General features: G+C 38.9%; 1 protein-coding gene across 1 annotated transcript in view; it reads right to left on the bottom strand.

The window, feature by feature from the left end:
• Positions 1-694: 694 nt before the first annotated feature.
• Positions 695-27,990, bottom strand: part of si:dkey-215k6.1 (transmembrane protein 132C) — a 33,591-nt gene continuing 6,295 nt past the window's right edge. Inside the window, exons 2-11 of the mRNA XM_046034152.1 lie at positions 15,256-15,461; positions 11,226-11,289; positions 10,870-11,001; positions 10,066-10,143; positions 7,180-7,242; positions 6,384-6,512; positions 3,820-3,948; positions 3,310-3,609; positions 2,106-2,380; positions 695-1,517 (exon numbers count right to left, since the gene is read on the bottom strand). Coding sequence (XP_045890108.1) covers positions 923-1,517; positions 2,106-2,380; positions 3,310-3,609; positions 3,820-3,948; positions 6,384-6,512; positions 7,180-7,242; positions 10,066-10,143; positions 10,870-11,001; positions 11,226-11,289; positions 15,256-15,461 — 1,971 coding nt within the window. The 3' untranslated portion in view covers positions 695-922. The remainder of the gene's footprint in view (positions 1,518-2,105; positions 2,381-3,309; positions 3,610-3,819; positions 3,949-6,383; positions 6,513-7,179; positions 7,243-10,065; positions 10,144-10,869; positions 11,002-11,225; positions 11,290-15,255; positions 15,462-27,990) is intronic.

Genomic DNA, 27,990 nt, shown 5'->3' on the forward strand with positions numbered 1-27,990 from the left:
TTTCCTGTTTGTAATTGTGCAAGTTTGAATGCCTCTGTCTTGGATCCAAGGGAACAGTCTTTTCATCATCACAATCAACATTTTCCAACTCTTGACACATTCTGTTGTTTGAGGAAAGAGCAATATAGCCTGTGTTCAGTGCTGAATGGCAACTCCCACTGCTATCTGAATTTATAATTGAGTACTTGGAATATATATATATATATATATATATTACATGTTATATTTTACTTATGAGCAATTCCAAAAGCAAATTGGTCACATGATGGAACAAAAACAGATTGTATCTTTAATGCGAACCTATTCTTCCGTAATCATAATCAGTGATTATTATTCAACCATTCAGCAAACTTGGCAGGTGAATGACAGGTTTATATATTAAAATTAGATATAGCAATAATCAGTTAACAGCCACAGCCAGTGCTGGCAATATACCACATGAGTAAAAAAATACTTCAGAAAAGACGTTCTTGCCATCCTCATTTAAAAATGTATAGTGGCTTAATTATGTTTGTCCAATAACATACCCTGAATTTACTGTATATCGCAATGGTTTACTGCTATTGAATGAATAAATGAACATTCAAACCAATAGTGACTTTATTATTGATTTGTACATAATATTTTTTACAATAAGTAAGATAAACTGAAATAAAATGTTATTTATTGTTTGCTACCATTGATTTCAGTGCGAGCTAGTGATGACAGTATGCTTTCCATAGCCTAAGGGGAGCATCCCCTACACTGTCTGTTCAGTAATCTTCGCCTCACTGTCGCGTTCTCTTTACTGTTCTCAAATTCCTTCCATTCCCCCTCCCATCATCCATTGCAAAGGCATTACAGGTGAATTGTACTCATTGTCCATCCTCCTCCTCCTGTACTCATCCTCTGCCCCTCCATTTCTCAGTCCCTTTCCCATCAGTCACAGATTGTCTTGTAGCCTCTCCATGTAGGTTCTGATTTCAGACTGACCCAGGTCCATATCCTGGCACACCCACTTGATGTCATCCTCACTCCCATTGGTCACCAGGACTGAAGAATTGGTGTATGGGCCACCCCCACCTGAATTATCATTGGGCAGCACAGTGGCAAAAGATGTGAACTGGACGCGTTTGCGCTTGGCGGCTGCAACTGCAGCTGCAGCCGTGGCTCGGGGGGAATTATTCAGATGCTCCACTTGGCCAGTGGCAGTCTTACCACCACTAGTGATTGCTGAAAGGCACTGGTGTGGTTCTGGAACAGATCTGGGCAGGGTTTGTCCATGGGTGACGCCTCGGTGTCCACCTGTGCCCACGCCCATCACCATGGTGTTACCAGCCCCATTTAGCAGGTACTTGTTCTCCTCATATCCTCCTTCATTCCGGTCAATGATGGTGGTGCACTCATCAGGCAGCCCGCCCTGGCATTGGTCAGAGTGGTCAGCTAAAAGGTCCGCCTCATTGCCAAGCCACACCCAGTCATGGGCGTGATTCATGTTGCCTCCTGCTTCCAGCACGGGCACCTGCTTGTGACGGTATCTGCAAAAGAGGGATGATAATTAGTCTACCATTGAAGTACCATTTTGAACAAGTGCAATTTTATAATGTGCTGCTTTTTTACATTAACATATGGCATCCCTTTATAGAAATAGAAATGTACAGACTAAAAAACATAACTTCAGAGACATAATTTTAAATGTTGATAAAATGTGATCATACTCTTGACACTCTTGTGAAAAGAAAACTTAAAATAGACTAGCAGATGTCTAAGCATCATGTCATTGAAATTTTCAAGAAACAATTTATGCATAAAAATAGTGTTCACCAGAAGTAAACCTTAGATTGTGTATTATTTTCTAGCTACATGTAATATATATTTGAACCAAAACTACTGAGCAAACTGAGACTGAACAAATCAAATTCAAATCATGGGCTAACAAGCAAACAACAATAGATTAACCAAATTTAGCCAATAAAGACATTGTCCCTCAATGCCAGGTGCATCGTTGCTGTCTATGCCTTTCAGGTCATATGGTGATCCACACAGAGACCATACAATTTAACCTACCAACAATTTTATTGCTGGATTCCCTTAAATTATAGTCCTCAATTATCACAATGTTTTACCTGAAAGCAAAGCTCACACAGTTGATGAGGAAGACTAGTATTGCCAGGCAGAATACACCCAAAAGGGCATACATTCCAATCTCCAGGTCCGACAGTCCCCTGGTGGTCTGGGTCAGCTCACTATCCCCAGTGCCTGGTATCTCGACTTGTGCTGGGTAGTTATTGTAGTCCCCTGCTTGGCTGGGGCCTCCACCCCGACTGCTGCTGCTGCCTCCATTAGCAGCTTTACCACCTAAAGCACGATGGGTTACTGTGCTCTTGGTCGTTGTGCTAACCTGATTGATGGAAAAGAAGACATAAGCAGTGTTTACATGGACCCTAATATTACTAATAATCACAATAATAGCCCAATCAAGGAATTTTCAAAAGGGTTAAGAGGGGTAGTGTAAACGTTTCAAATTCTATGAAAATGACTAATAAACAACCTTGTAGCTTGTATTCCATTCAATAGGAAAATATTAACAGCTAATAACTATGTAAACACCCAATCCAATCATTTGTCTGTGGTTGGAATAAATATGTTCTCCTCATGTTTTCCACATGTAGGGGTAATATTAGGTGACTTGAGGGACAGAAACATGGCAGTAGCAAAACAAAACTGGTTTGTGGCTGATACAACTTTTTTGTTGGAGATCGTGCTGTATTCACAGGGATTCAAGCAGATGGTAGATGGCAGACAGACAACAAATTCTGGATGGCACAGGGAAAACAAACTGAATGGCAGGAGGGCAAAACTAAACGCACGTGACAATATGTAAAAGGTAAAGGTATTTTTCTGTCACATACACATACATGTAACGAAATTAATTCTCTGCATTTAACCCATCCCTCAAGGGAGCAGTGGGCAGCTACTGTGCAGCCCGAACCCGGGACCAAAGTGCTATATACTGGGCCACTGGGCCGCCCATGTTGCTATGGTGATGTCGACTACCTAGCGTAACACACTTTCCATATTACCTACCTATTAACCAAAAAATACTGTAGTTTATAGTTAAATGTTGTGGAGTCAAAAGCTGAATATTTTTGTCTTTTAGTGTTAAATTGGAGATTTGGGAGATTGGACTGGACCATCATGCCTGGCAGTGTACAGGTCATTCTCTTCCCATTGAGATACATAAGAATATAGTCAAACTAATGGTTTGGCGCATTTCATCTTTTGCTGACTGCACTGACAAGAGTTTTACCCATCCATTGTTCCTCTCACCTTCCTCATGGCTCCTTCCTCTCGATCCAATGCTGCACTGTTGGACTTCCACTCTCCTCCATCCTTTGTTCGATGCTCACTGGTGCTGTTGTCCATCCCTCCTCCAGCGTTCTGTCCACCTCTTCCCATAACACCTCTTTCCTCACTCTTTGCTCCAAACTTCACCATCACATTGCCAACTCCAGATGCTAGCACACTCTTCCTTTTGGATTTCTGGCAGGTCTCGGAGATGACCATCTCTACACGAACCAGGGCTCCCTGTCCGTCACCCTCTGCCACTACAATGGGCCAGTGTTGCTCCTAATAGAAGAAAAGAGACAATGTGAAGGTGAACAGACAAAGCAGTAACATTTGGTCGTGTTGTACTTTGGACACTATACTGTCACTTTTGAGTGTTTCCTGAAAATATGTATCAGTAACGTCTGTAAAACGTCCATGGATTTTGTTCTGCACATATTTTTTTACACACCTTTAAATCGTCAAATAAAGAAAACTTTTGACGGCTAGTACCTGATTGTTTACGGAGATGACACTCTCATCCAATGACACAGCCGACAGGAGGAAATCCTTGGGATCATAAACATCAAGTGGTGTCACTGAACCGTCACTGTACTGGATCCATGCGCTAATCACTGCTTCCTAAAAGACAATGAGAAAAAGATTATGGCTACAATTTGCATACATACATCTAATTAAGAAAAGTGTATTAACAGTTAACAGTGTTTTGTATATACACTTTCCAACGCTGTAATCTCTGCTGCCTGCCTTTTGAATCTTTGTAGTTTCTTAATGTACTTCATGGATAGATCTCAGCAAACTTGTGCACATTTATTCAGCATTTGTTAAATGCTCGTATGGGTATACACACATGCATACTACAAAACTTCAGTCTTCCTTTTTTGGTGTCTGAGCTATTCCACTGTTACAGTACAGTACAGGAGCTACAATGAAGAATGATAAAGGAACTCTGATGTATGTTGAAATTGCTTATTTTTGGTGCAATGTTTTAAAGTTCAGAGATAGATGATTTTGCTAAGTGGTCGTTTTTACTTGCACATGTTTTGTTCCGGTGACCTGGTATTTAAAGCTGCATTTATTTATATTTTTACATTAACAACAGGTTAAAGTGACAAAGTGACCCCCGAGAATTATCACCAGGCTCTGCAGCTTTATGGGGCTTTTTAGCATCTTTAAGCTAACTGATTTAGTTTTCTGGTAGGTAACTTTACTGTTTTGATTCATTCTCACTGCTCTCATCAGTGTTGTATCCAGATGCAGCAGAAGACAAAAATATGGTAGTTAGCAACAAGCTGGAGAAGATAGGGAAGCATTTAGCAGCTAAAGAGCCAGATCCTCCTGAGACCCGGCAATTCATTTTTGTCCTCTGTAGGGGGCATGGCACTGAGGGCTCTATTTCAAACACCATGCATGTAACCTGTTTTAGTCCTAATGTACTGTGTAGAGTACATCCTGGGCTTTCTGGTGATGTCAGACAGATGGGGGTGTGGCCAACAGATTAAAACATAGTATATATTCATTGGTGTTGGCCTTGGTAGCTTGTGGGTATGATGTGTTTTTTGAGTAATTCAGATTTTTGTATCAATCAATCACACGCTCACACACTCTCTCACACACACCAACTTCTCTGTCTTTGGTCTCCATCTCTTCTATTACAATGAGGAAAAACACTTGAAAGAAAATAGTTTTTTTGTCAATAGTCTTCTTCCAGCAGCAGCTATTCCATCAATAAAGAGTTCTGCAGATAGTGTATTTTTCTCTGCTTGTCTCACTAATTTCCCATGATAAAACCCTTTGCCTTCTTTAATCAGAACACAAAAAACATTGTGTAGGTAATATAACAGCAAAAAACTCCATACAAAAGTAATTAAGCTGCAACAACCCTTTATCTCTTTCCCTCCCTCTTCTTTTATTAAATTGAAATGTTTCCTTGCCTCCTCCATTCCCTTATAAAGCACTTTGAATTACCTTGTTGTTGAAATGTGCTATACAAATAAACTTGCCTTGCCTTGCCTTATTTTTACCCCTCTTTCTCTCTGTCTTCTGTTTTTTTGTTTACTTCTTTCCACCCTATTTTCTTCTCCTCCTTACTTTCACTCTCCATAGTCTCCTTTCCACAGGTAATTGTGAATGAGGTAGATAAAAACAGACAGATAGAAAAATAAATAACTGTGTGAATAAAATGCAAGATCATATCTCAGTTTTCATCTTAATGAGCTGCTTCTCATCCAATTAGCCCTTGGATAGAAATTATAACGTGGGCTATTATTTGATTTATAAAAAAGAGAGAGAGGGAGGGAGAAGTGAAGGTGGGGGACATAGAGGGTGTGAGGGATAATAGTTTGAGATGTGATTACAGAGTCAGGAATACCATGGCTTGTAACATGGTAGCCTAGCAATAAAGTATGCATTTGAGTGTGTGTAAGTGTGGTTTTCCATAGATAGTGTGGTAATGTACTGTGTAAGGGAGCAAAAATGGAGAAAAGACAATTAGAAACAGGTTTTTATAAATGCTATAAAATTCAATTTCACAATTTTAGTTTGGTTGAACACATACAGTATATGACAAATGCAGTTTTAACTGTAATTTCAACTGACTATTGTCAACAGAATAACTGCCTCAATTTGGTTCTAGCTAACAATATAGAGTTCTTTTTACTGTAGACCTTTAGGTGGTTGTTAGTGTAGTTAAAGTAGCGCTATAGCCCGGAAGTTACGCACCACTAATTAGAAACTGATTAATGGGCGAGATAGCAGCAATATGATGTTCCAGCACAGAATTACTGTTTAACATCTATGATTACAACGTTGGGGGTATTACTGTAGTGTGTGTGTCTGTGTAGTTGTGTGATCCCACCTAAAGGCAACGAGGTATCTATGTATGCTTATGTTCATGTTTTTTCATAGCAACTTACATTCTGAAAATCTGATACATACAGCCCTGGGACGATATGGTGTCTTGCAGAGATGGAGCTATTTTGATCTGTGTGTGTGTGTGTGTGTGTGTGTGTGTGTGTGTGTGTTAATGAGTTTGTTATACCTTAAATATCTCCTACCTGTTTAGGTGTGTGTAGCAGGTCTGTAGCTGTAGTTGTTAGTTGTATCGCCTGGTAATTCCCAGGACTTGCTGTCATACTGAGGGACAGAGATGCAATCAGCTGGACTCCCAGGTCTGTGATAGTGACCTAGACAAACAAGAGATACTGTATCTCATTCACAGAAGCAGCCAATGAAAAAGTTTGACTTTAACTTGTCGGCTCCCCTTTTAGTGGCTAGAAATTACAAGAAAGGGAAGGGTGTTTGAGAGACAACGTTTGGTACAAAGTGATGATTTTATCTTGTATGATGTTTAAAAATTTACTGAAAGTAAATCACTTTCTCGGTGGGGTAGATTCAGCACCTTTGGAAGTATGATGAAATTTTCATAATCTCTGTCGCACTGGAAGTGGTATGACAGGTCAGTCGCATAGGATGGCATGCAATATTTATAACTGATGATTTTAAGACATTGTACATGCTAAGGATAAAATTAGAACCACAATGGATAAACTTTACCTTTCTAATGCTTTGTTATACTATAGGATGTACGGATTCTATATTGCTCAGTACTCAAAACCTATGAGTAATTAGGATTTGGATTGGAGTCCTCAGGGATCACCTTAATAATCAATTGTTTTCTTGCAGTGTGCATGTTGTTTAGTTTCATTTTTCAGACTATTAAGATCAATGCTTTCCCCTTGTATAACCAATGATCTTCAACATTAGATTTAAGAACATACAATCATAGTAGATGCTAATAAAAGGGACCTAGTGCATCCCAAATACATACAATAAAGCCATATGTTATTTTACCTTGTCATCCAACACAGTCACAGTCTTCTCTGCCAGGATAGAGTCATATAGCGGGGACAGAACCTGCAACAAGGTACAAATCAGAATTACATTTAAACTTGAAAGAAGCTTTTGCTGCCTCAAATTAATCTACAATATTAGAGTAGTAGATGAGACGACATAAGCTCAAAAGCAATTCAATCCAAATTTGCACTCTATGACATTTTCTGGCATATCTATAATTTTACAATGTCAGATGTTCATGTTAAACATGACCAAAGCTTCAAATAATGAGGTAAAAGTATTAAAAAGAAGTCCCTGTGAGCCAAAACCTCAGACTTCCCCCTGTTCTGAATGCTGTTTTAAACTGTTTTTTCTACTAATGGCTCGGTATGATGTCATTCCGAGCCGGATTTCCATATATGGGCATTTGCTCCAGGCAGAGAATGCTTGCCACACCCACAAATGAAAATGCAGCCCCATCCCTGCAGCAACCTGGTAAATACATAAGACAGTGGCCAATCAGAAGACAGTGGGCTTTGGAGGGGGGGCCTTAAAGAGACAGGAGCATCTACAGCTTGATTCAGACAGAGGCTGAAATGAGGGCCTGCATGTAGTGCCAGTATAAGTTCCTGCAAAGCTGCCATATAGGAGTCACAGAACTACAATATAAGACTGGAAATACAGAATAATAGGTCTCCTTTAATTCCTGTTCAAAAAGCGTCAGATAGGTCTTTCCAGGGAAAAATCGTAAACAACACAGTGTTTTCTGTTTGCACCAGCTGCTAAATCAAAGAAAAAGTCATCACATTTCTGACAAGCTGGTTGTTGACAGATGATAGAATGACAGCTCATGTCTCAAAATGTTGCAAAAATACCAATGGAAATAACAAGCTCTTTGGGATCAGGCTGCGCAAGCATAGGGGATTGGGAAGTACAGGTAAAGTATAGGAAACTCTGGAAGACAGTATGGAAGAGAGGTGCATGAAGGAGATTTTGTTGTTGTCTCAGTTATCATTGCCTTAAGGTGTCAATGAAGAGTTTAACACTGACAGAGGAGCAGTGACAGCTGGTTAACCCCACAGTGCTTTGGGCCACATAGCCTGGCAGTATAGAAAAACTAACACATACATGCGCACAGGTTGATCAAGTGAGTTCGATCTACACTTTACACAGGATGTTATCTATCATGTCTTAAACACGCATCTAAACAAACACAGACCTATAAAAGCTGATACTAGTATTGTCTGTGTGAAGAAAATGATGGTTTGGAAACACTACTGCTGTTATTTAACATCTCTGACACAATATAACACACACTAAGTAGTGGAAACACACACGCACATACATGCATACGGTGTTCCCATCTGCCTCCCAGTGTGCTCCAGTGTGTCAGCATTCAACAAAGACAACTTAGCATAAACAAAACGCAAGGCCAAAACTAAAGAACTGAAAGTGAGCGAATGAAACGAGAAGAGAGACAGTCTAAGTGAGAGATGGCGAGCAAGCGAGAGAGAAATAAATGGAGTAGGTGTCAGAGAAAGAGAGACAATGACAAATAGAGGAGGACAGAAAGTGAGAGGGGGCAGAAAGAAGGAGCGTGAAAGAGATTGGGGTTCAGATGGAGAGAGAGAACAGCAGACAAGACAGTGATAGAGATTAGGAGCCCCGTGTTGTAGTGCACTACTCCGCCCGGCGACAGCAGGACAGGCAGATCTGATTGGTGTACAAAGAAAATCTCTCAGCGAACGTGTCGGTGTATCAAACTCAATCCCACCCTCAGCGAGGTAACAAAATGCAATGATTGACGGCTCTGGGATTGCTCTTCAAGACAGACAGAGTATAAGAGGGCGAGAAAGAGAGACTGGGGGCGAGAGAGGAGAGAGAGACGTGGAGGCGACTTGAGACTCGGGGAGATGGCGCTGGGGGGTAAAATTGAAATGTCAAACTATCGAATGACGGCTGTCGACTCTGGCATCTCGATGGGAATGCTAGGGAAAATTCTCTCTCCTGGCACCCAAACAGAGCACAGCAGTCTGTACGTGTGCATGTGTGCAGCAGTCCCCAGTCGATCGGATGCAAGCACACACTCAGCTGTTCCCCAAAACTCCCCAGATCCCCCCCCCCCCCACACACACACACACTACTGCCATGAACTCAGAACCAACTCACTTCTAAAACACTTAAAAAAGACTCATCAGAGAACCCATGTGTGTATTGTTGTGTGAAAGATGACTTGAAAGATTATAATGACTTTGAATAACATATTTTGGCGATTTTGCGCTGGCTCTGCAATATAACAGTATAGCAGTAATGTAAGACAGTAAGCCACAGGACTGTCCTCCACTGTCACATTCAGTCACAATAGACCGGCTTATTGGAATTCAGCAAGTGTGCAAGTGTGTTCACCGTGTGTCAATGTAAGTGGGTGTCTGTGTGTAATTGCTGAACATCACACTGAGATGTCAGGGCCAAATCCGACAGTTAATTGTGGCTAATTGTGTAACGAGCTAGCAGTCGAGGCTTATAACTGGAGAGAGAGGACGAGGAGAGGAAGAAAGAGAGGATAATGTTTACATCACTGGAGTGCTTATGGCTGCAATGTGAGACAACTTCAACTCTCTTTCACATACATTGTCCATGAATCCTTAAAATGCCATTGAAACACTGATTCTGGGATGCTTTGTCCTTTGACAGAGGTTGTCAATTTTTAAAACTTTCCATTAAAAGCTGAGTCAAAGTGACAAACTGACACCATGTAAGAACTTTTAAAAGTTTTGGGATATTTCATGCTATATTTTATTTATATTTGATTCTCATGTTGGCTGTCGCGGCTGGTGAAATGTAAAAAGAGAAAAGACTGGATCACTTGTATAGTTATGAGAGCAGAACATAGAGTGTACATACCTGTATAGTGGTATGCCCCCGCTCCCGCCCGATCAAGATTTGTCCGTCTATCAGTCTGGCAATTTGAGGATCTTCTACCTGTGGAGTTTAATCAATCTGAATGCAGTTATCCTAGATCAATACATACATACGTACATTTGCTAATTTTAACTATTATTCACCAGTCAAACAGTCAAATCAGTCCTAACAGGAAAGAGTTCAGAATTCAGAATGTTTTAATGAAAGACATAGATTTTTTTATGTAAATTTAGATTTGAAGATTGATACAAATTTTGTCTGTGAAGGTTCTCAGTCATCCAGGTCATAATTATCCAACGAAGGTTGAAGTCAAGGGCAACTGGATCAATCTTCTACCAAGTCCAGTTGCCCTTGACCTCAACCGTCATTGGATACAAATCTTGCATTTGTGCGTTAGAGTTAGAGCTGGAGTTGGGAGATGGTTTGCATAGGCAGCATGTAACTCCCTCTAATAGCACAAATTATTGTTTTTACATATTTATGTACAGATTAAACAGATGAGATACAATGTGTTGATTAGGTGGGTGTATTTCTGAGAGAGCCAGGCTAGCTGTCTCACCTCGCTTACAGTCTTAACGCTAAGCTAGGCTAATCACCTTCTGTGTCTATATATAAACTTAATGCACAGACATAAGGTATTGGGATTGATCTTCTTATCTAACTCTTGGAAAGCAAATTATATAAATGATAAATACAGTATTTCCCAAAATGTTGAACAAATCCTTCAAGGAAGATTTGGTGTACGTGTGAGTATATGTGAGTATATGTGAGTATATGTGGACCTACCTTAAGCTGGTCTAAGACCAAATGGGTGATATCAGCTTGCCAGTCCGCACCTAACATGTAGACCATTTCTCCTCCTGGGTCAGAGGGTTCTGCAACAAAATGGGTGTGGACCCGCACCAAAGCATGCTGGTACTGAAAGGTCAAGAGAAAGGTGAAATTAGACTCTAATGCTTTGTCTGTCAATGTATTAGCTTGTGAGTTAACTGACGGAAAAATAGTACACAATAATACTACACAGTATCTTAAACCAGCTGAAGCTAGTATGTAGCAGGACAGCTCTCAGGGATACTGACATTGAAGAAAAGGATTAAAGAAGACTCTTTAAATGTGTGATAGGCAAACCAATCAAATAATACCTGTAAGGTGCAGCCTTTGCCCTTCCTCTCATCATCCTCATCATCTTCACTGTCTCTTGTAGGTCTGGGGAGAAAGAAGATAAATGAAACAGAGAGAACAGAGGGTGAGATTATCTGGTAATTAAATGGCATTTTTACACTCAGATCCGGGTAATCTACTGTATAATCTCTGCCCCAGGTTACACTCTCAGTCAAAGAAAAGACAGTTTTTAATCCAGCTGTAACACTTTAGTCATACAATGTGGATTTCTTGGAATGCCTCGGTGAGCAAATCATTTCAGATGTAACTGGCCTTGTGATGCACTATTTGGTAATGCTGTATGCAGGTGATTTTTTTTAATTAAACAGTATACCTAAACTATTGTAACTTCTCTTGAAAAGACAATTCCCGTGTGAATGGAGCCCCAGTTTACCTCAATAAGTGTACAATATAAAGTGGGACTTGGTAAAAAACTTGCCTTATGAAACTTCTTAAATGTTCATGTACTTGAAAAGATGTCCGTTTAAAACAGCAACAGCGTCTTCTACAGTAAGTTCTTATCCCAACACAGCATTGAAACAACGTCTGTAAAGGTTGAAAAAATCTTTCTATACTGGTTTGTTGACAGGATTGAGCTTTGAGTTGTTTTTTCCTATTACTGTTCTCCAGTGCTATGAATCTGCAAAACTGACTCAAACCTATATGGAGGCACAGTATAATGCACAGTGCTACATATCATACTTCTTTATAAACTGTACTAAAAGTACTTTATCTAAGTATTTATATAAGTACCAAAAGCAAAAAGCAGTAGTTATACAATTTGCTATAAAAATCTGGATCTGATTCTGACTTTATCTGTTCATGTCACCACAATAGGTATTGTGTCCTTTTGCCATCTTTCCATTATTTGCCAATGTGCACCTGCTAATGAAGCACAATTTGTGTTTGAAATTAAACACAAAGTGTGTATATATATATATGTATATATATGATTAAAAACATATAAAATAATATGAAAAGTATAACTTGGTATAATTCCACAGCTGAGGAGGCTGAATAATTCCAAATAAAGAAATAAAATGAATCTAATGACACTTCAGTTAAAACAGAAAACATCTCTCCCTCACTCCCCGGTGGAGGATCTCTATTTCTCTTTTATACACAGACACACAAAGAAACACACATTCTTTCTTCTTTGCCTCCCTCTGTGTAATATCTACACAATACCACATGCAGGCAGGCCCACACAAGATCATACATCCACACAAGACACACGCGCGTACTGTCCCGGAGTGTGAAAGCCAGGCAATATAACAGGAATTCTTTTTCCATTTTTCCAGTGTCCCAGTTGCACAGTGTCTGTGTGAGAGAGTGTGTGCCTAATAGTGCTTGTGTTTCACTCAGATAGTGGTTAGGGGAGATAGGTGTGTGTGTGTGTGTGTGTGTGTGTGTGTGTGTGTGTGTGTGTGTGTGTGCCCAAGTTGGTGGCTATCTGAGCAGAAATTGGCAAAATTGAAAAATAGGACCAGCAGAACAGAATGAAAGGGTGGCAAGATGGGGAATAGAAGCAACACACACAAACACACACACACACACACACACACACACACACACACACACACACAAATGTGCAATGAAACATAGAGGCATAGGAGCATACACACAAAGAGAAAAGACAAACAGACAATTAAGAATAGGGTTTTTGTAACCTCACAAAGAAAGAGCACATGCATAGTTTGGCTGATTTTCAACTGTGTGTGTGTAACAAGTGTATGCTGTTATTAAAAGTTGAGCCTTTGAAACTAAATTCCCTATTGTGACTCTGAATTTCAGTTCAAGTTATATCAAGTTGCAGGCTGTGCATCTAAATGTGGCAACATCTTGCTTACATATCTCATGTACATTGAAGTTGGAGTTTCTTAAATTATATAAAACATCTTCATTTTGGTTTGTGCTGTCAAGCTGGGTTCAGTTTGTTCCCAGTGTTTTTGGTGTTTCCCCCTCCCCTTGTGTTCTGTCTTCCCTGTCTGTTGTCTGTCTCTGGGCCTTTCCGAAACTAGACCCTTCCGAAACTCAGCCCTTGCGATAGTGACTCCCAGCTTTTTTGTAGTTTTTTGCTTGTGCATGTGTTTTATCTGTATAATAATTTACAGTCAGAGTGTTGCATTTGGGTCCAGCCTATTAGGAAACATAACATGTGCTCAGCTGAACATAAATGTGAAGTTCCATTTTTGTCACATGGTTGATGTGCGTACGGCTAAGTCATAGTTTCATCCTCAGAGGAAATACAGAGTTTTAGATTTCATTCATTTTTAAACATTTGATTATAACAATGGTATACATTATAGATTGTACATATTATCTAATATTTTATTAATAGAAAATCTGGATCGAGATCTTCATTAAAATACACAGTGACAGACAATCATAGGTTACATGTGCCATTTTTTTTTTGCAGTGCAGTGACTCATCTCAGCCTATAATGTTACTGTAAAACATTTTAAAACTGTTCCTGGACCTGCAGCAACTAAATCCATAAAATGGATTTTTTCATATTCTAATGATTTGGATTTCTACCATATTTCATAAAGAATAGCTACATTTTAGAGATTCCCAGTTAACAAATAAACTGACAGATACAAACCAGACAGAAAACACATTCTCCTTGGGAGGAAAACCTAAATGACAAAATAAACAGAGTAATTTAGAGAATTGTGTTAAAGAAATATTTCATGGTTTATACAAAACTGATTTCTATTACAATAATTAGTTTCTACTGTAAAATACTCATCTGAGATTGTCTTATTGCACAGTAGAAGAAAGATAAAAGCCCTTCTACAGTTTATATTCTGTCCTATATTCATTCTTTCTCTACTGTTGCACCCTCACCCTCCTACCTTCTTTCACATCTCATGGACACACAAAAAATAACAAGACACACATACATGTACACAAAGACACACAAAAGTATGTTGAAAAACTGACCTTTACACACCAACACCAGCATTGTCTCCCTTTTGAGAGATGGTGTGTTTAAGTGACTGAATGCTTCATTCAGTGGCAATGATGCTAAAGCCATAACTGCTCCATTCAATAAGCACCTTATCACACACACAGGCACACTCGGACAAAGAAACACACAGAAAAGCCGAAAGACACACACATTCACACATTTCCTCGGTTTATTATTTTCTCTATCTGTTGCAAATCTTTAGCATAAAACAAATTAGACACAACAATAGTGTCTTTGTTTTTTCTCACATGCTGATACTCCGTACTTTTGTTGAAGAAACAATATGCATTTACTGCTTTCAAGCTAAACAAGTGGATGGACCAAGACATCATCAGCCTTTTCTGTTGTTTCTGCTCTCACACATACTTCAGCAACTACAACAGATTCCAGAAGACGGCAACGTTTGATGTGAGAGGAGGTCCTGAATGTTTTGATTGTTTGTATTAAAATGACTTGAGTGACAATACTTGCTGCCACAGTACAACTAGATTTTTAGCATAATGGTATGTTGTTGCTGGTACATGCTCCTATGTCGGCTTGGTCAGTGTAGTGATTTTTACAATGACGGCTCAACGTTGTGATATCTGCAGCCATCGGTGATGGACGACGGCATCATCTATTGGCCCAAGCCTGTAACATATGTTGTGTGTTTATTTAAAAAAGTGAAAATGGTAGTCTCCTCAAATCTAGCATCTGGTGGGCTCTATTGCAGACTGCCAGCCAGAAATGTCTGGCGATTTCAGGTGGACTAACTAGCGGGAGCCAGAGATGATACAAAAAGATGATCCCTCACTGGCTTCCCACCCTTGAACACTATATACTGCACACTCAGTATTCTAACAGCAAACAGTCATGTTCGCTGGTTTGATGTATTTAGCTGTTGCAGGAAAGGTGCCAGGGAAATGGAGGATGGGCAAATAGTATGATTGTCTTCACAAAATGACCAGTACGGTTTAATTAAAATGCAAACCGATACTCATGCTTACACCATCTATGTTTCCCTCAGTTATTCCCTGATAGTCATACAGGTAATTCACCTCTTGTTAGTGATGATCGGTACCCTCCAGCCTTTAACCTGGCTCAGCTCAGTATCTGACACATCTATCTGCAGAGGTAGCTTTGGCACCCAGACAGTGAGCTGCAGCTGAGCAGAAAGGTGCAGGTAGGTGAAGTTGATTGCCAAAGACTGCCGACCGCACATTTCTTTACCATTCAGCAAAACCTGGTCACAGTCTGGGGACACCTGAAAAGAGGAAGAGCAAAAGAGGAGAAAATTAGTTGGGTTGAGTTTGGGAAAATGTGCATGCACAGTCTGACATGTCAAACTGACAACAAACAGACCTAACTCAGGGATTCCACTGATGCAGCCTGTGGTGTGCATTCTCTAAAGAGTAACTTAGGTATTTTTCAATCTGGAGCCTTATTTAAGTGTTTGTCTCTGTGTGACTAATTGGGACAAAATGTTTAGAAATTGGTACGGTAGTGAGTAAGTGTGCTGCATTCGACAGCTGCTACGTAATTCTTATAAATAATTGCGCCCAGTCAAAGTATGTCCACTAAAGTGCTTGTTTTTGCCACTGACAGTCTCAGATGCACAGAGCAAGATCTTTTTTGTTTAACCAGGAACAGCCGCTATTTCACTCTGGTCAAAGCCACCAGACTCCAGATAAAAACAGTCATCTCTCCTGGGTCGGTTAGTTTGTCAGTGTTATTGTGTGACTTTGTTGTTTATGTTCGTGATATTATGTGACTTTGGTGTTTAAAATGGTTAAAAATACTAAAGAATAAGTCACACAATAACACAGGCAGCAGTAGACTAGAAAGGTAATATTATTATTGCTGCTCGCTCAATACCAACCAATTTCAAAAAATGCTTTCTCCATTAGACACATAGAAACAAAAACATAGGAAAATAAGTTCCAGGTTAAAAAAATACCGAAGTGACTCTTTAAGCACAGCCTGGAGCATATTTTCATCAGAACCTTCATGCTCTTGCAGCAAATAAGATATTTTGTCACTGATTGCTTACATTTTTATTCATCTTGTAAAGCACTTTGGTACGCTGTTTTGCAAAGTGCCACATAAAGGTTAATAATATGCTTCTGTACCTTCTTCCTGCCACATCAGTGGCATTTGGGTTTGTGGATACCCAGTGAGCTTTGGTCACCTGCGAAAATCTGAAGTAATGTACAGTATAAAATGTGCAACATGCAATGTTCTAAAACCAGGAAATCACATTAATTTCAATCCATTAGCACAATTACTTTGAACACACCACCCACGAGAATACTGGGAGCATTTGCACTGACTTTTAAATTGTGTGCCCATGGATCTAGGAGGAGATCTGGTCCAAAATATGAAGAGGGCTAGAGGGCAAAAATAAACTATGAATACAAGACTTGTATTTGGATTTCAGTTTTTTTATATTGTTGTATACATAGGGACTTTTTATTGGACCTGAGTACTTCTTCTACCACTGTTTGTCTGAAACAGCAGCACCGTGTATCTGGTTGGGTATCAAACCATCTTTATGTTTAGCTCTCTGTTACCTCTAGTCCAGTCTGTGGAAAATCTCTTCTTTATCAACTTGACTGAAGTTATGCACCATTGTATGTTTTCTGTTTCTATAATTATGGAAATGCAGAAATCTAGTTTTGGAACAATATTATTGAAATTAAATTGAAACCGAAGAGCAAAAAATGAATGTCGACACTGGATTATTATGGTTGTATTTCAGAAAGTGGACAGCACCCTTACAGACAATGTGACAGGCAGAACAATGGAAAAACCAGGATTTTAGTCAGTTTCATTTTCACCCTCCTTGCTTGTCTGACTGTGTGACTGATTGAAATGACATTGTTGGGACAAAATCATCCCACATGTTTTACCAACAATGGATTCACGCAAGAAGGACTGATCATAACCCGAGGTGGGCATTTGGTGATGGTTTGCCAAGCTGTTGTGGTAGCTATACAGTAGGCACACAGTATATATTATCTTAAGATGGATATATAGCCTAAACAGAAGTGCAAGTGTCTCTATTTAATGTACAGCAAACAAGACCCCCCCCCCACAAAAATCAATCTCTTTGCATCAGCAAACATGGAACAAATACAAGGTCATCTACAATTTCTGTAATTTATCTACACACCATTACATTATTTAATGTCACATTTATTTAATTAATTTCTACATTATTTTAAAGAAAACTGAAATTATTATTTTGTCAAGAAATTATGCTTTTTTACTGGAACTTATTAAGAATACTGACTAAAATCATCGAAATGTACAAAGGTAAAATCTATAACGAACGTAAATATTAAATCATATTAATTGCTGAAAAACTGTATTGAATTTATTTACTCATTCTGTCATTATCAATCTTTTTCTCTTTCTGTGCCTCCCCTTCATTACTTCAGATTCTTTCCGCATATTTCCACAGCCATTTACCCATTCCTGGCATGTATATAACTTCTACTCCCCCTCTTTCTTTACCCTACACTTATCCTCCCTTGCTCAGTTTTATTCTCTTTTTATCTCTCACACTGTCTTTCATCTCCCCTTGCTACACGAATCCTGCACACCTAATTCTTTCTCCTCACTTCTTCCTATTTCACTCTAAGCTTAACATTTAACATGCACTCCTTTTGTCTGACTTTCTCTTTCTTTCTGTCTCATACAGTCTGTCTGACTCTCACTGCCTGTCTCTCTCACCTTTCAATATGTATCCGCCTTATTCTACTTTCTTTTGAAAAACAAATTTCCATACACCAGGTTTTGCCCTTCCTTCCCCTGAGCCCCACTTCACATTGCTCTGATTTAAATGTATATATATATATATATATATATATATATATATATATATATATATATATATATATATATATGTATTTTTAAACCTTGATTTACCTGGGGTAGAGTTCTCTAGTGGGTATGATCTTTTCAGCAATACCCTCTTTCATATTTATCTAGTCATACACATTTGTACCAGGCAGCTAACTAGACAGGGTGCCTCACTTATCTTTTTCTCCCATGTAGATATTTTCTCAGGACTAAATAGAAATGAAAACAAAATGAGAGTGAATATTAGACTCAAACTCATCAGCTCAAAAATAGGACTCAAGTGGGATACTCATGTAGCTCTGTGTCTGCCGGATGTGGTCCAATGAGTCACCCGACAATTGCATGGATGTTCATGATCAAATTATCTACCCAAACATGTTTATCCAAGTTCATCTCTGTGTTTATTTTTTGTTAAGTCACATTTGATCACTTGCATTTCTGTGAGAGTCCCTGGAATCAACACTCTGAAATCATTTAGTAAATACCCAGTGTGTGGATACCCAGTCTTTGTCTGGTGTTTGCATTCCTACAATTAAAATATATACAGTATACAAAAAGTTCATTTTTAGCTGTGTCTGTGGTCTCCCACACTTTTAAAATCAGTTAAGATTTGATAATCCTCTAGTGTGCACCAGGCACAAGAGGTATTCAGACAGTTAGAGGTAATGCCGTTAGCCAAAGCTAGCTAGCAAATGCACTGACTGTGTCTATAGATGAGGCGCTCATCTTTAAAATTTGCTTTCCATTCTAACAACCAGTACAGTTGGAGGGAAAATGGTTGCTAATAATTTAATCTAATAACTTGATGACCCTGGCCTATAACTTCATTTTGGAGACTTTCTGACTCATCAGAATCCATGGTAGCGGTATGCTTCATAATTTCCTCAAACATTGGTGGTCTCTTTGACATATCGAGTGTAGTTATCTTGATCTTAGTCTTGATTATTTAATGATTTATGTGTTTATTGTTGGTGTTGGGCAGGAGAGGGCAGCAGATAGCGTGAGAGCAGCAGAGTAGAGAATAGCAGGAGAAGATGTTTTTGGAAGTTTACAGTGTTTCTCGCAATGTTGTGAAAAATTTGGAGGATTTATGAGTTGGTTTTTTTTTTTTTTTTTTTTTTAATGAGTTTTTACATTAAACTGTTGACTTTTGTGTCAGGTTCTGGCTGATTATTGTCAGGCTCAGGCCAGACAGAATTTTCAGTTTCCCTGAAAAACACAAACAATCACACGCAGGACACACGCTTTGTGTGGAGTGGCATTTTTTCTGGCTTCCTTATGAAACTCTTTGATCTCAAAAGAGGTTAACATTTTATACATCAGACCTAAACCATTTCCTCTCTATCTCCTCTCACCTTTTAATTTCTTTCAATTTTACTTCCTTCTCACTACTTCGGCTCCCCTGACATAAAAGGAAAGGTGCCCAACCCTTCTCCTCTCTGCTTTTTCTATTCATTTTCTCTTTTTCTTCTCTTCCTTTAATTTTCTTTATATCTCCCCCAACATCCACTGTTTGCCCCTCGTGACCTTCTCTTTTTCCTTTGTCCCATCTAGCCCTCCCTCCCCCTCCTTCTTCATCTTCCTCTCCCTCTGAAACCTGATTTACCGCTTGTTAACATCAAAGGGATTTTAGACTGTTGGTGCCTCAAACTATTTCTCCAAATCATTTTTATATTCCAGGTGTAAATCAGTGTGAAAACTGCACATGGTTAGTGTGGCAGGGTTCAGTTTCCAATGAAGGCATAAGACAGCAGAAGTCGAGGGAATGCACAATGGTTCTGCTTGAACTCCCACTGCAGCCATTGTCCAAGTCAGTCATTTTTATCATAGGTTTGGTGAATTGCTTCTGCTGTATGGCTCAATGCCCCAGATGAATGTTTTAGAAAAATCAAGAAGTTCATTTATGTCAGCATTTGGAAAGTTTGAAGAAATAGACTTGTAACTTTTCAGTTCAGTAACACAGGAGTTTTGAGTTTACAAAATACACATTCTACTGCACATCAGGATAAACCCTCAATTACTAATACAAAATGGATGCAATGCAACTTTTCTCTCTTTTGTTTTTGTTTAGTTTCATTGTCTGTCTCATTTGTAATTCTTATTATCTTTCCCCCTCTTGTTCAATTTAAATTCTCTTTTAATTTCTCATAGATTGTCTTTGCTGTGTTAGTGTGTGTGTGTGTGTGTGTGTGTGTGTGTGTGTGCGTGTGTCTGTGTGTGTGTGTCTGTGTGTGTCTGTGTTGAGCTGTGGAGCAGAGCTGTGGAGCAAAGTGCCAAAATAGACTCATGATGGCTGCCAGACACATGATGTGGGGATGGCAAAGTAATGCTAGTAGACACATGACACAAACATACACACAGCTGAGGACCAATGATGGAAGAAGTTTTCAGAGTCTTAACTTAAGTAAAAGTAGAAATACCACATTATAGGTAAAAGTCTGGTATTCAAAATATTAAGTACAGAAATAAAAAATTAAAATTATTATAAAATTATTTATTATGTAGAATGGCTTCAACAATTTCCAACATTTTCCACCACAGACAAAAAAGTGTGCAAAAGTTTAATATCTTCACATTTGAGGACTAATGCCTCAGGTGACAAACAAAAAAAAAAAGTCTATAGACAAATTTAACTTCTAATTTAACTATCTTGACACATTTACTCTTTGAAGGTTGCTTCAGTGTTGCAGTAGACACAGCATAGACAAAAGCTTGCCACCTCTTTCTCCACCCTCAGTTACATCTTCACTAGCATCACTCTTAAAGTTAGGGTAGGCAACGCAGGTATCAGCTGGATATTAAAAGTATCCAAATGGATAAAATCCCACCTCATCCCTCCAGGCCTCCCTACAAAGCCGGGATATAAATAGTTTCAACAAATATAACAAAAATGCTTCTGAAAGAAATTGCCTACCCTGGCTTCAAAGTATAAGTTGTTATTTCCTTTGCTGCCACTAGTAGGCACAGTGTAATGTAGGTTTATTAACCCGAAATAGTCCACATTCAACTCCACTAAAAACTAGTAGTGTTTTGAACACAGCAGTACCCTGATTACTGGCAACAACTTAACTCAATATAGTCTTTTTTTAGATTACTACTGCACTGACAGCATATATGGTTGATCATATTTTATAATCCCTTATCTTAATCACGTATTACGGTATATTTTCCGTAGGTATATGGTTGAGCGTTCGACCCATGTACAAGTCCAGCCTGTGACCCCTTCCTGCGTTTCGCCCCGTCTCTCTCCCTGTATCTTACTGCTACCCACAGTCTTGTCTCTCAAAATAAAGGCAGAAATGCACCACCAAAACTGATTTTTATCTATGAAACCTTTTTTTCTTACAATTACATATGAAATATTTTATTATGACAAAGTGGGAAGAATGAGAGTGGTCCATGTCAAGCCTGATGCATGCCTGATCGAATTCATTGTCATAAATTGTTAAAGGAATCGTTCGACATTTTGGGAAATACGCGTATTTGCTTTCTTGCCGAGAGTTAGATGAGAAGATTATTACCACTTTCATCTCTGCATATACTCTAAAGCTACAGCCAGCAGGCAATTTGTTTAGCTTAGCGAAAGACTGGATGCAGCGGGAAAACACGAAGCCTGACTCACTCTAGATGCTAAAACATTATCTGTCTGCACCTCTAAAGCTTACAAAAACAAAACACAAACCGAAACTAGGAGTTAGGTGTAGCAACTTCCTTGAGGTTGTTTTTTGTCACTGTGTGGTTTCAAGGTAACCATCTGAGGCCTATGTTTTAAATTTTGGGGTGAGCCAGGCTTTCAGTCTTTATACTAAATGCACAGTTTGGCATTTTGGGAAATCCGCCTATTTGCTTCCTGGCAGAGAGATAGTTAAGAAGATTCAAACCACGGTCATATCTATGAAAAATAAGGCTACAGCCATCAGCCTGCTTAGCACAAAGACTGGAAATTGGGAAACCATTACCCTGGTCTTGTCGAAAGGCAACAGAATCAGCTTACTAGCGCTCACTAATTAACGTTTCATTCATAAACCGTTTGTTTAATCTGTACAAAACCTAGCGACTGTTTGCCGCTTTACTAAACAACTCCTGACTCCAGCACTGCATAGTCAAGACAGTGGTATTGATCTTCTCATCTAACTCTTGGCAAGGTAGTGAATAAGTGTAAAGCAATAATACCTTGATTGCAGCAAAATAACTTGTCAGTATCGATAATTACATATGTCCACCCTTTCTGTCACAGAAGGTATGGTATTGAATCTTAATTGTTCCCAAAGAAAAACAGAGCAGAATAAAACAGAAACATTAAGTTGTCCCCATGGAGTCCCCATGGAAACAACTTCTACATATGAGAGACCAGTAACATTACGTTTGGAGACAGCAGGACACAAATATTACATGAAGATTTTAACTTCAAAAAGCTTTATATCATCCTGAAATAATACGTGTTTTTATAATTATAATTTATTTATAAGGAAAGTTTTAAAGTTGAAATAAACAAAGTGCAGAAACTGTGTCATTTCAGTGCTTATTATTTAATAACCTAAAATGGACAAATTAAATGTAGTTATTATTATTTTAAATTAAGTGTTATTATTATTAGGCATACTATTACTATTATATGTTTTGGCTGCTATCACATACACATACACACACACATTGAAAACAAGTGTATTGGTGTTTTTGCAAGTAAACAGCTGAGTTGGATGTTTGAGGACACTGAAGAATGGATTTAATCTCTCTGTTTCTGAGAAAGACACACACACACACACACACACACACAGAGCAGGACAAACAGGAGCGGGAACGAGAGAGAAAGCAAAGCGAGAAAAAATTTAAGAGACAGAGAGACAGGTAAAAGAGGAGCAAAGGAAAAGCAGTGAGAAAAAAGTGGCAGAGAGAAAGTAAAAGTGTGGATCTCAGCAGTTAGGACTTGTTGAAAACACAGAGGCCAGAAAAACTGTCTTCATGCCCTTCTTCCTTTATCAAATACCACAAACAGCACCACAACAATTGTACAAACCTCTAAAGACTATCGCTGAAAACTTTCCTGACTCTGCGGCAGCAATTCAGCAAGGATGTTTTGGTAGAAAGTAGTGGCTGAATACTGTTCACATCACTTTAAGCAAAAGAAATGAGGAGGTGATTATTTTTCGCAGCTTTTCTAGTGTCAAAAGCTATAACCCTTTCTTATCATTGTATACAAACCCATTAAAAGCTACATTATTGTACTACTGTTGCAACAGATGCCTCATATGCATCATTTGCCTTTTATTATTTAGCAGATGTTAAGTAATTTTGACAGTCCATGTTTGAATTCTCTGAAATAGGATTTTACTGCAAGTACATACTTTGACTTGTAATGATCTGCCTACTGTTAAAATAGGATATTATTCATGCAGGAAACTCTGACCCACAGACCTTGTTTCAGAGAAAATGACACGTTTTATTCTTGGCTTTTGTGTAGAGGTTAATTGATGGTCATGTCGCAATATGATTTACATGAACATGCAGCCCTTGTAGCAATCCTGCTTCTTACTGTGTGCTTGTCAAACCACTTGCTGCTGTGGTGCCACAGCGCCATGGCGCCATCCCCCAAAGGCTGCTTGTTCGTTGAATGTCAGACCTTAAAAGCAATGGTCCTGTTGGTTTGTGAGGCACCTGCAGCTCATGTTTCATTATAGTAATTTGTTTCTACCACCAGGCATTTGTCTGTACTTTAAAGAATATTTCTGACTTCCCTGGTATATATAACTTTATTTCTTTAAAATAAGTTTGCATCAAATCTAGCCCCTTTTGGACTGTGAGGAACAATGTGTTGACTCTCTCTGGTGTTAGACCAGTAGTACCAATGTATGCACAGATGAGCTGTACAACATAGGGTTTCCTTATCCAAAGAAGTGCGATGATAGCAACTTTACCTTCTTCTGCTACTTCGAATATTGTACATTTGTGCAAATTAGTCTATTCTCATAATCACTGTGGGGTTTGTTGATCTGGCCACCTTTCTGCTTTAGTTGTTTAGTTGCTTCTAGTTTCAAACATTCCCACAGTCCCCACAACTAGTCAAATGAAATTTGATTTGACTGCATCCATATTCGGAAACCATCAGCCTATACTGTATATACTGTTCATGTGACCTACATTGTGCTCCTGAGCATTCCTATATTATGACATATTATTAGACAATATACACAATATACTGAGCACTCTGACAGGCAACACCATTCTCTAGCTCTGACCTAATGCTCTGTATCTTTAAATTGCATTTGAATCCTGGTGTCATCCAAGTGCAGATATATGGTGCTTGTTCATGGTGGAAATTTTTGGGTCTCTGTTAATTATTATTAGCACAAAGAATACAGTCTAGACCTGCTCTATATGAAAAGTACAATGAGATAACTTTGTTATGAATTGGTGGATATGAATACAATTTAATTGAATTGAATCACTGGCAGCCTGCTGCTAAACCCACCAAACAAACCAAGCAACACAATATAAACTTTTCTCTATAACATCTGCTAACAATCCTTCAAGTAAACAGTGTATTTTCTACGCTATTAAAAAATATATGTAATGCTCAGTTTGGATACATTTTTAACAAAAGGATATAAGCTGGGACTTAATGGTGGCTAAGATGGGGTTTCACTATTTGTATCTATTATCAAACCTGTGTTCAGCTAATAGTACGTGAAGCACTGGTTTAAGTCGAAGCTTAAACCAGTGCCTCGACAGACAGGACAATGAGACAAAAACTGGAGGGATGAGGTCTGGATCACATGAGCACAGTTAAGTTAATACATTGCAGCATGGTGCACCTTTGCTGCATCTTATTAAAGACTTAAACAATAACTGTGTGCTCCAGATCTCATTCCTGTAGATTGTGTTGAGCTCTCTCACATCCTCAAATCTACCCAGAAAATTAATAACCACAAAAACAACTGCTAGCCTTTTTTGTATGTGGTTCTGCATAAAGTAATGTCAGACTATGGAATGTGCTTTTAGCTTATTACACCCCTCTTCCACTCGACTCAGGAATCACAAAACTCAACCACCCACTCATCCCCATTTACCGGTGATATCCCCAAGCTGAGTCATTTATTTAAATCCATATTTATCTCCCTCAAGCTAAGTGATCTGTCTGAATTTATGGTTACTTCTCTCTCTGTCTTTTGTCTATCTCTTAACGTCTCTTTTTTCCCCATTAGTCTCTCACAGATGTATATTTTCTCCCTGCGATGCAATCCATCAATCTCTCTCACCATCATCTTGCACTCTTTTCCTTGTGTGTTTCACACTTTCCCTCCTTCCCTCTCTGCCCATTCACTTGTTCTCTGCCTTGGGCAATCCAATCCATCTGACTTTAAGAATCATATCATCCAATCAGGGCCTACACGGTAGACAGGGGCGGGCCCCGAGGGACAGACTAACCAACTCTCTGATGGGATTAGACTTCCCACCTGTCTGTCATTTAAGAAAACCCACACTAGGCCAATCGCCCCTGCACATAGTTTCATATGGCATGGTACAGGGTTTTGTTTTCTGCATGCGCACACACACACACACACACACACACACACACACCCAAGTGCACTCATTAGCAGCCTGTAGCCTAATGTATTATTCTGATTTGGCTCGGATAATAGACAGCTGATGGAGAGAGAGCGGTTGGAAGGTGCACACACACACACACACCCACACACCACACACACACACACACAAACACACACAAGTTAGCAGCATATCACTGGGCCTGTCATTTTGAATTTGGAAAAGGGGGGAGTAAAATGTTCTCTAATGGCTATTTGCACTCTGCTTTTCTCCACAATAAAACAGTATAATCGAGAGAGAGAGAAAGAGAGAGAGTGAGAGAGAGAGATAGAAAAAGGGACAGTAATGGAATGAAAAGAATGGGAAGAGTTATAAGAAGTTAAAGAGAGAAAGCAGTAAGAAGGTAACATACAAGATACAGGAAGAGAGAGAAAGATAAAGGAAAATACAAAAAGAAGGGAGAAACAGACAGGAGAAAGTATGGTAGAGATATGAGGTAGGGTAAGATGAATGATGGTTTTCTATTTTATTGGATGGCATTTTTATTTTGTGAACTAGAAAGCTTGATGGAACTGGCAAAATCTTAAACGGCAAGACTGAAACATTAATGTTCCTTTGAAAAAAAAAAGTCCTGGCTGTAATAGTGATTCTTGTGAGCGAGTCAACCCCTTTGGAGAAGAAGGTTTCAGGAAGCTCAGGATGTCTTACACGGCATTGTCAATTGAAGCCCGACCGAGGAGGCTTGCACCAGCTTCACAGATTGAGAACAAAGAGCAGTGCCAAACCAAATCTGAAATCCTAGACCTACAGATATTCACTATGTGTCAAATAAGGTTATTCTTCACCCATTTATACATGTTTAATGATGAATGAATTGGATATTGGTTCAAAACATGACACATGCTTACCCACCAAATTCATGTTGTGTGTTATTCACATGCAACACTTTCTAAAGAAAGCCAGTTAGTATGTCTGTAGGTAAACAGACTAAAGATAATCTTGACCTTGGTTTACCTAAGAAATGGATCACAGAGTTCATCCTTAGCGAGTCAGCTGCGTCAGACAGTCAACACAACAAGAGGAAAGACAGAGTCTGACCTGATGTTATGGAGAGTCACGGGCTGTCACTTTTGGCTTACTTTAGCTCAGTAAATGACCCTAACATGACCTGGGGAAACCTGTGTGTTGGTAGATAAATTCTACATGCAATGCAAACACATTTGTTTGCGCAGGCCTTCCAAATTTCTTCTAACCTTCTCTCCTTAATAAGACAATGAAAAGTAGTTTATAAAATCTTTCCTAACTTCAAAGACTTTCTCTCTTTGACTCTCCTGTCTTTGTCAGGGAGGTCTGCAGGGCTTTAGGAAAAGGCAGGAGGGTTTTCTTGGTGTGGATCTGTGTGTGTCTTTGTATGAATCTGTTGAAGTATAGTCCTTTTTTTTTCAAGAAAGTTACCGGCCCTGTTTGAATTAGTATGCTTATTAGCATAGGGATATAAGTCAACACTGGCCCCAATGTGTCTGTTGGTATGGCCCTATTGTGGCCTAGGTGTGTGTGTGTTGTGTAAAAGGGGTGCGTTTTTAAGTGTGCATATTTGCTGTTTGAGTTGGTCTTTTTGCTTATTTCTGCCGCATTATTAGAATCATATTGAAATGAAAGATATAACGGTCACTACAGTATACATTATGTATTCTTTTTTCTTACATCCTGCATTAGTGCTGAAAAATGTTCTATCTTGAAAGTATACAGACAAATTTCATTAGTTAGGTTAATGTACTGTATAAGATTACTCTTCTTTATAATGTCTGATACAGGGTGGATGTGACTGATTTTACAAATAGCCGTGATGTAGAATGTTGATAGAGGAAAATTACAATACTTAGCTACGGTTTAGTTTTTTCTTTTCACATAACAAGTAACCAGACCATTCCCTCATTCTTGGTACATCTCGACCAAAAGAAAAAATCACTGGAAGGAGGCAGTTGTTCAGTTAGCATGCTTTGAACCATGGCATTTCTATAATAGTTTTTTTTCTGTATAAATAATTTTTCCATGCAATACAAAATAGGTTCCGGTGTCTTAACAGTTGGTATAGAATGTGAAAACTTTCTTGATGCTGACTGTGGTGGCTCCAGTTTGGCTTTGAAGATAAATGCTGCGATATACAGTACAGATGAAAACTGAAAGGGATAGCTGCTTTTACTCTCTATGTGCAGTGAAAATGTTGATACTGCATGGTCATTACTGCAGAGAAGAAGCCATAGCTCAGATTCAAGAAACAGAAATGGGTCAGTACACATGATAATAGGAGTAAGTCCAAAACTAATGTTTAGCAATTTATGCCATTTACACATATACAGATAATACCTTCCTTGAATCACTTC

This window comes from Micropterus dolomieu, linkage group LG21, assembly GCF_021292245.1.
Source record: "Micropterus dolomieu isolate WLL.071019.BEF.003 ecotype Adirondacks linkage group LG21, ASM2129224v1, whole genome shotgun sequence".
Taxonomy (NCBI): Eukaryota; Metazoa; Chordata; class Actinopteri; order Centrarchiformes; family Centrarchidae; genus Micropterus; species Micropterus dolomieu.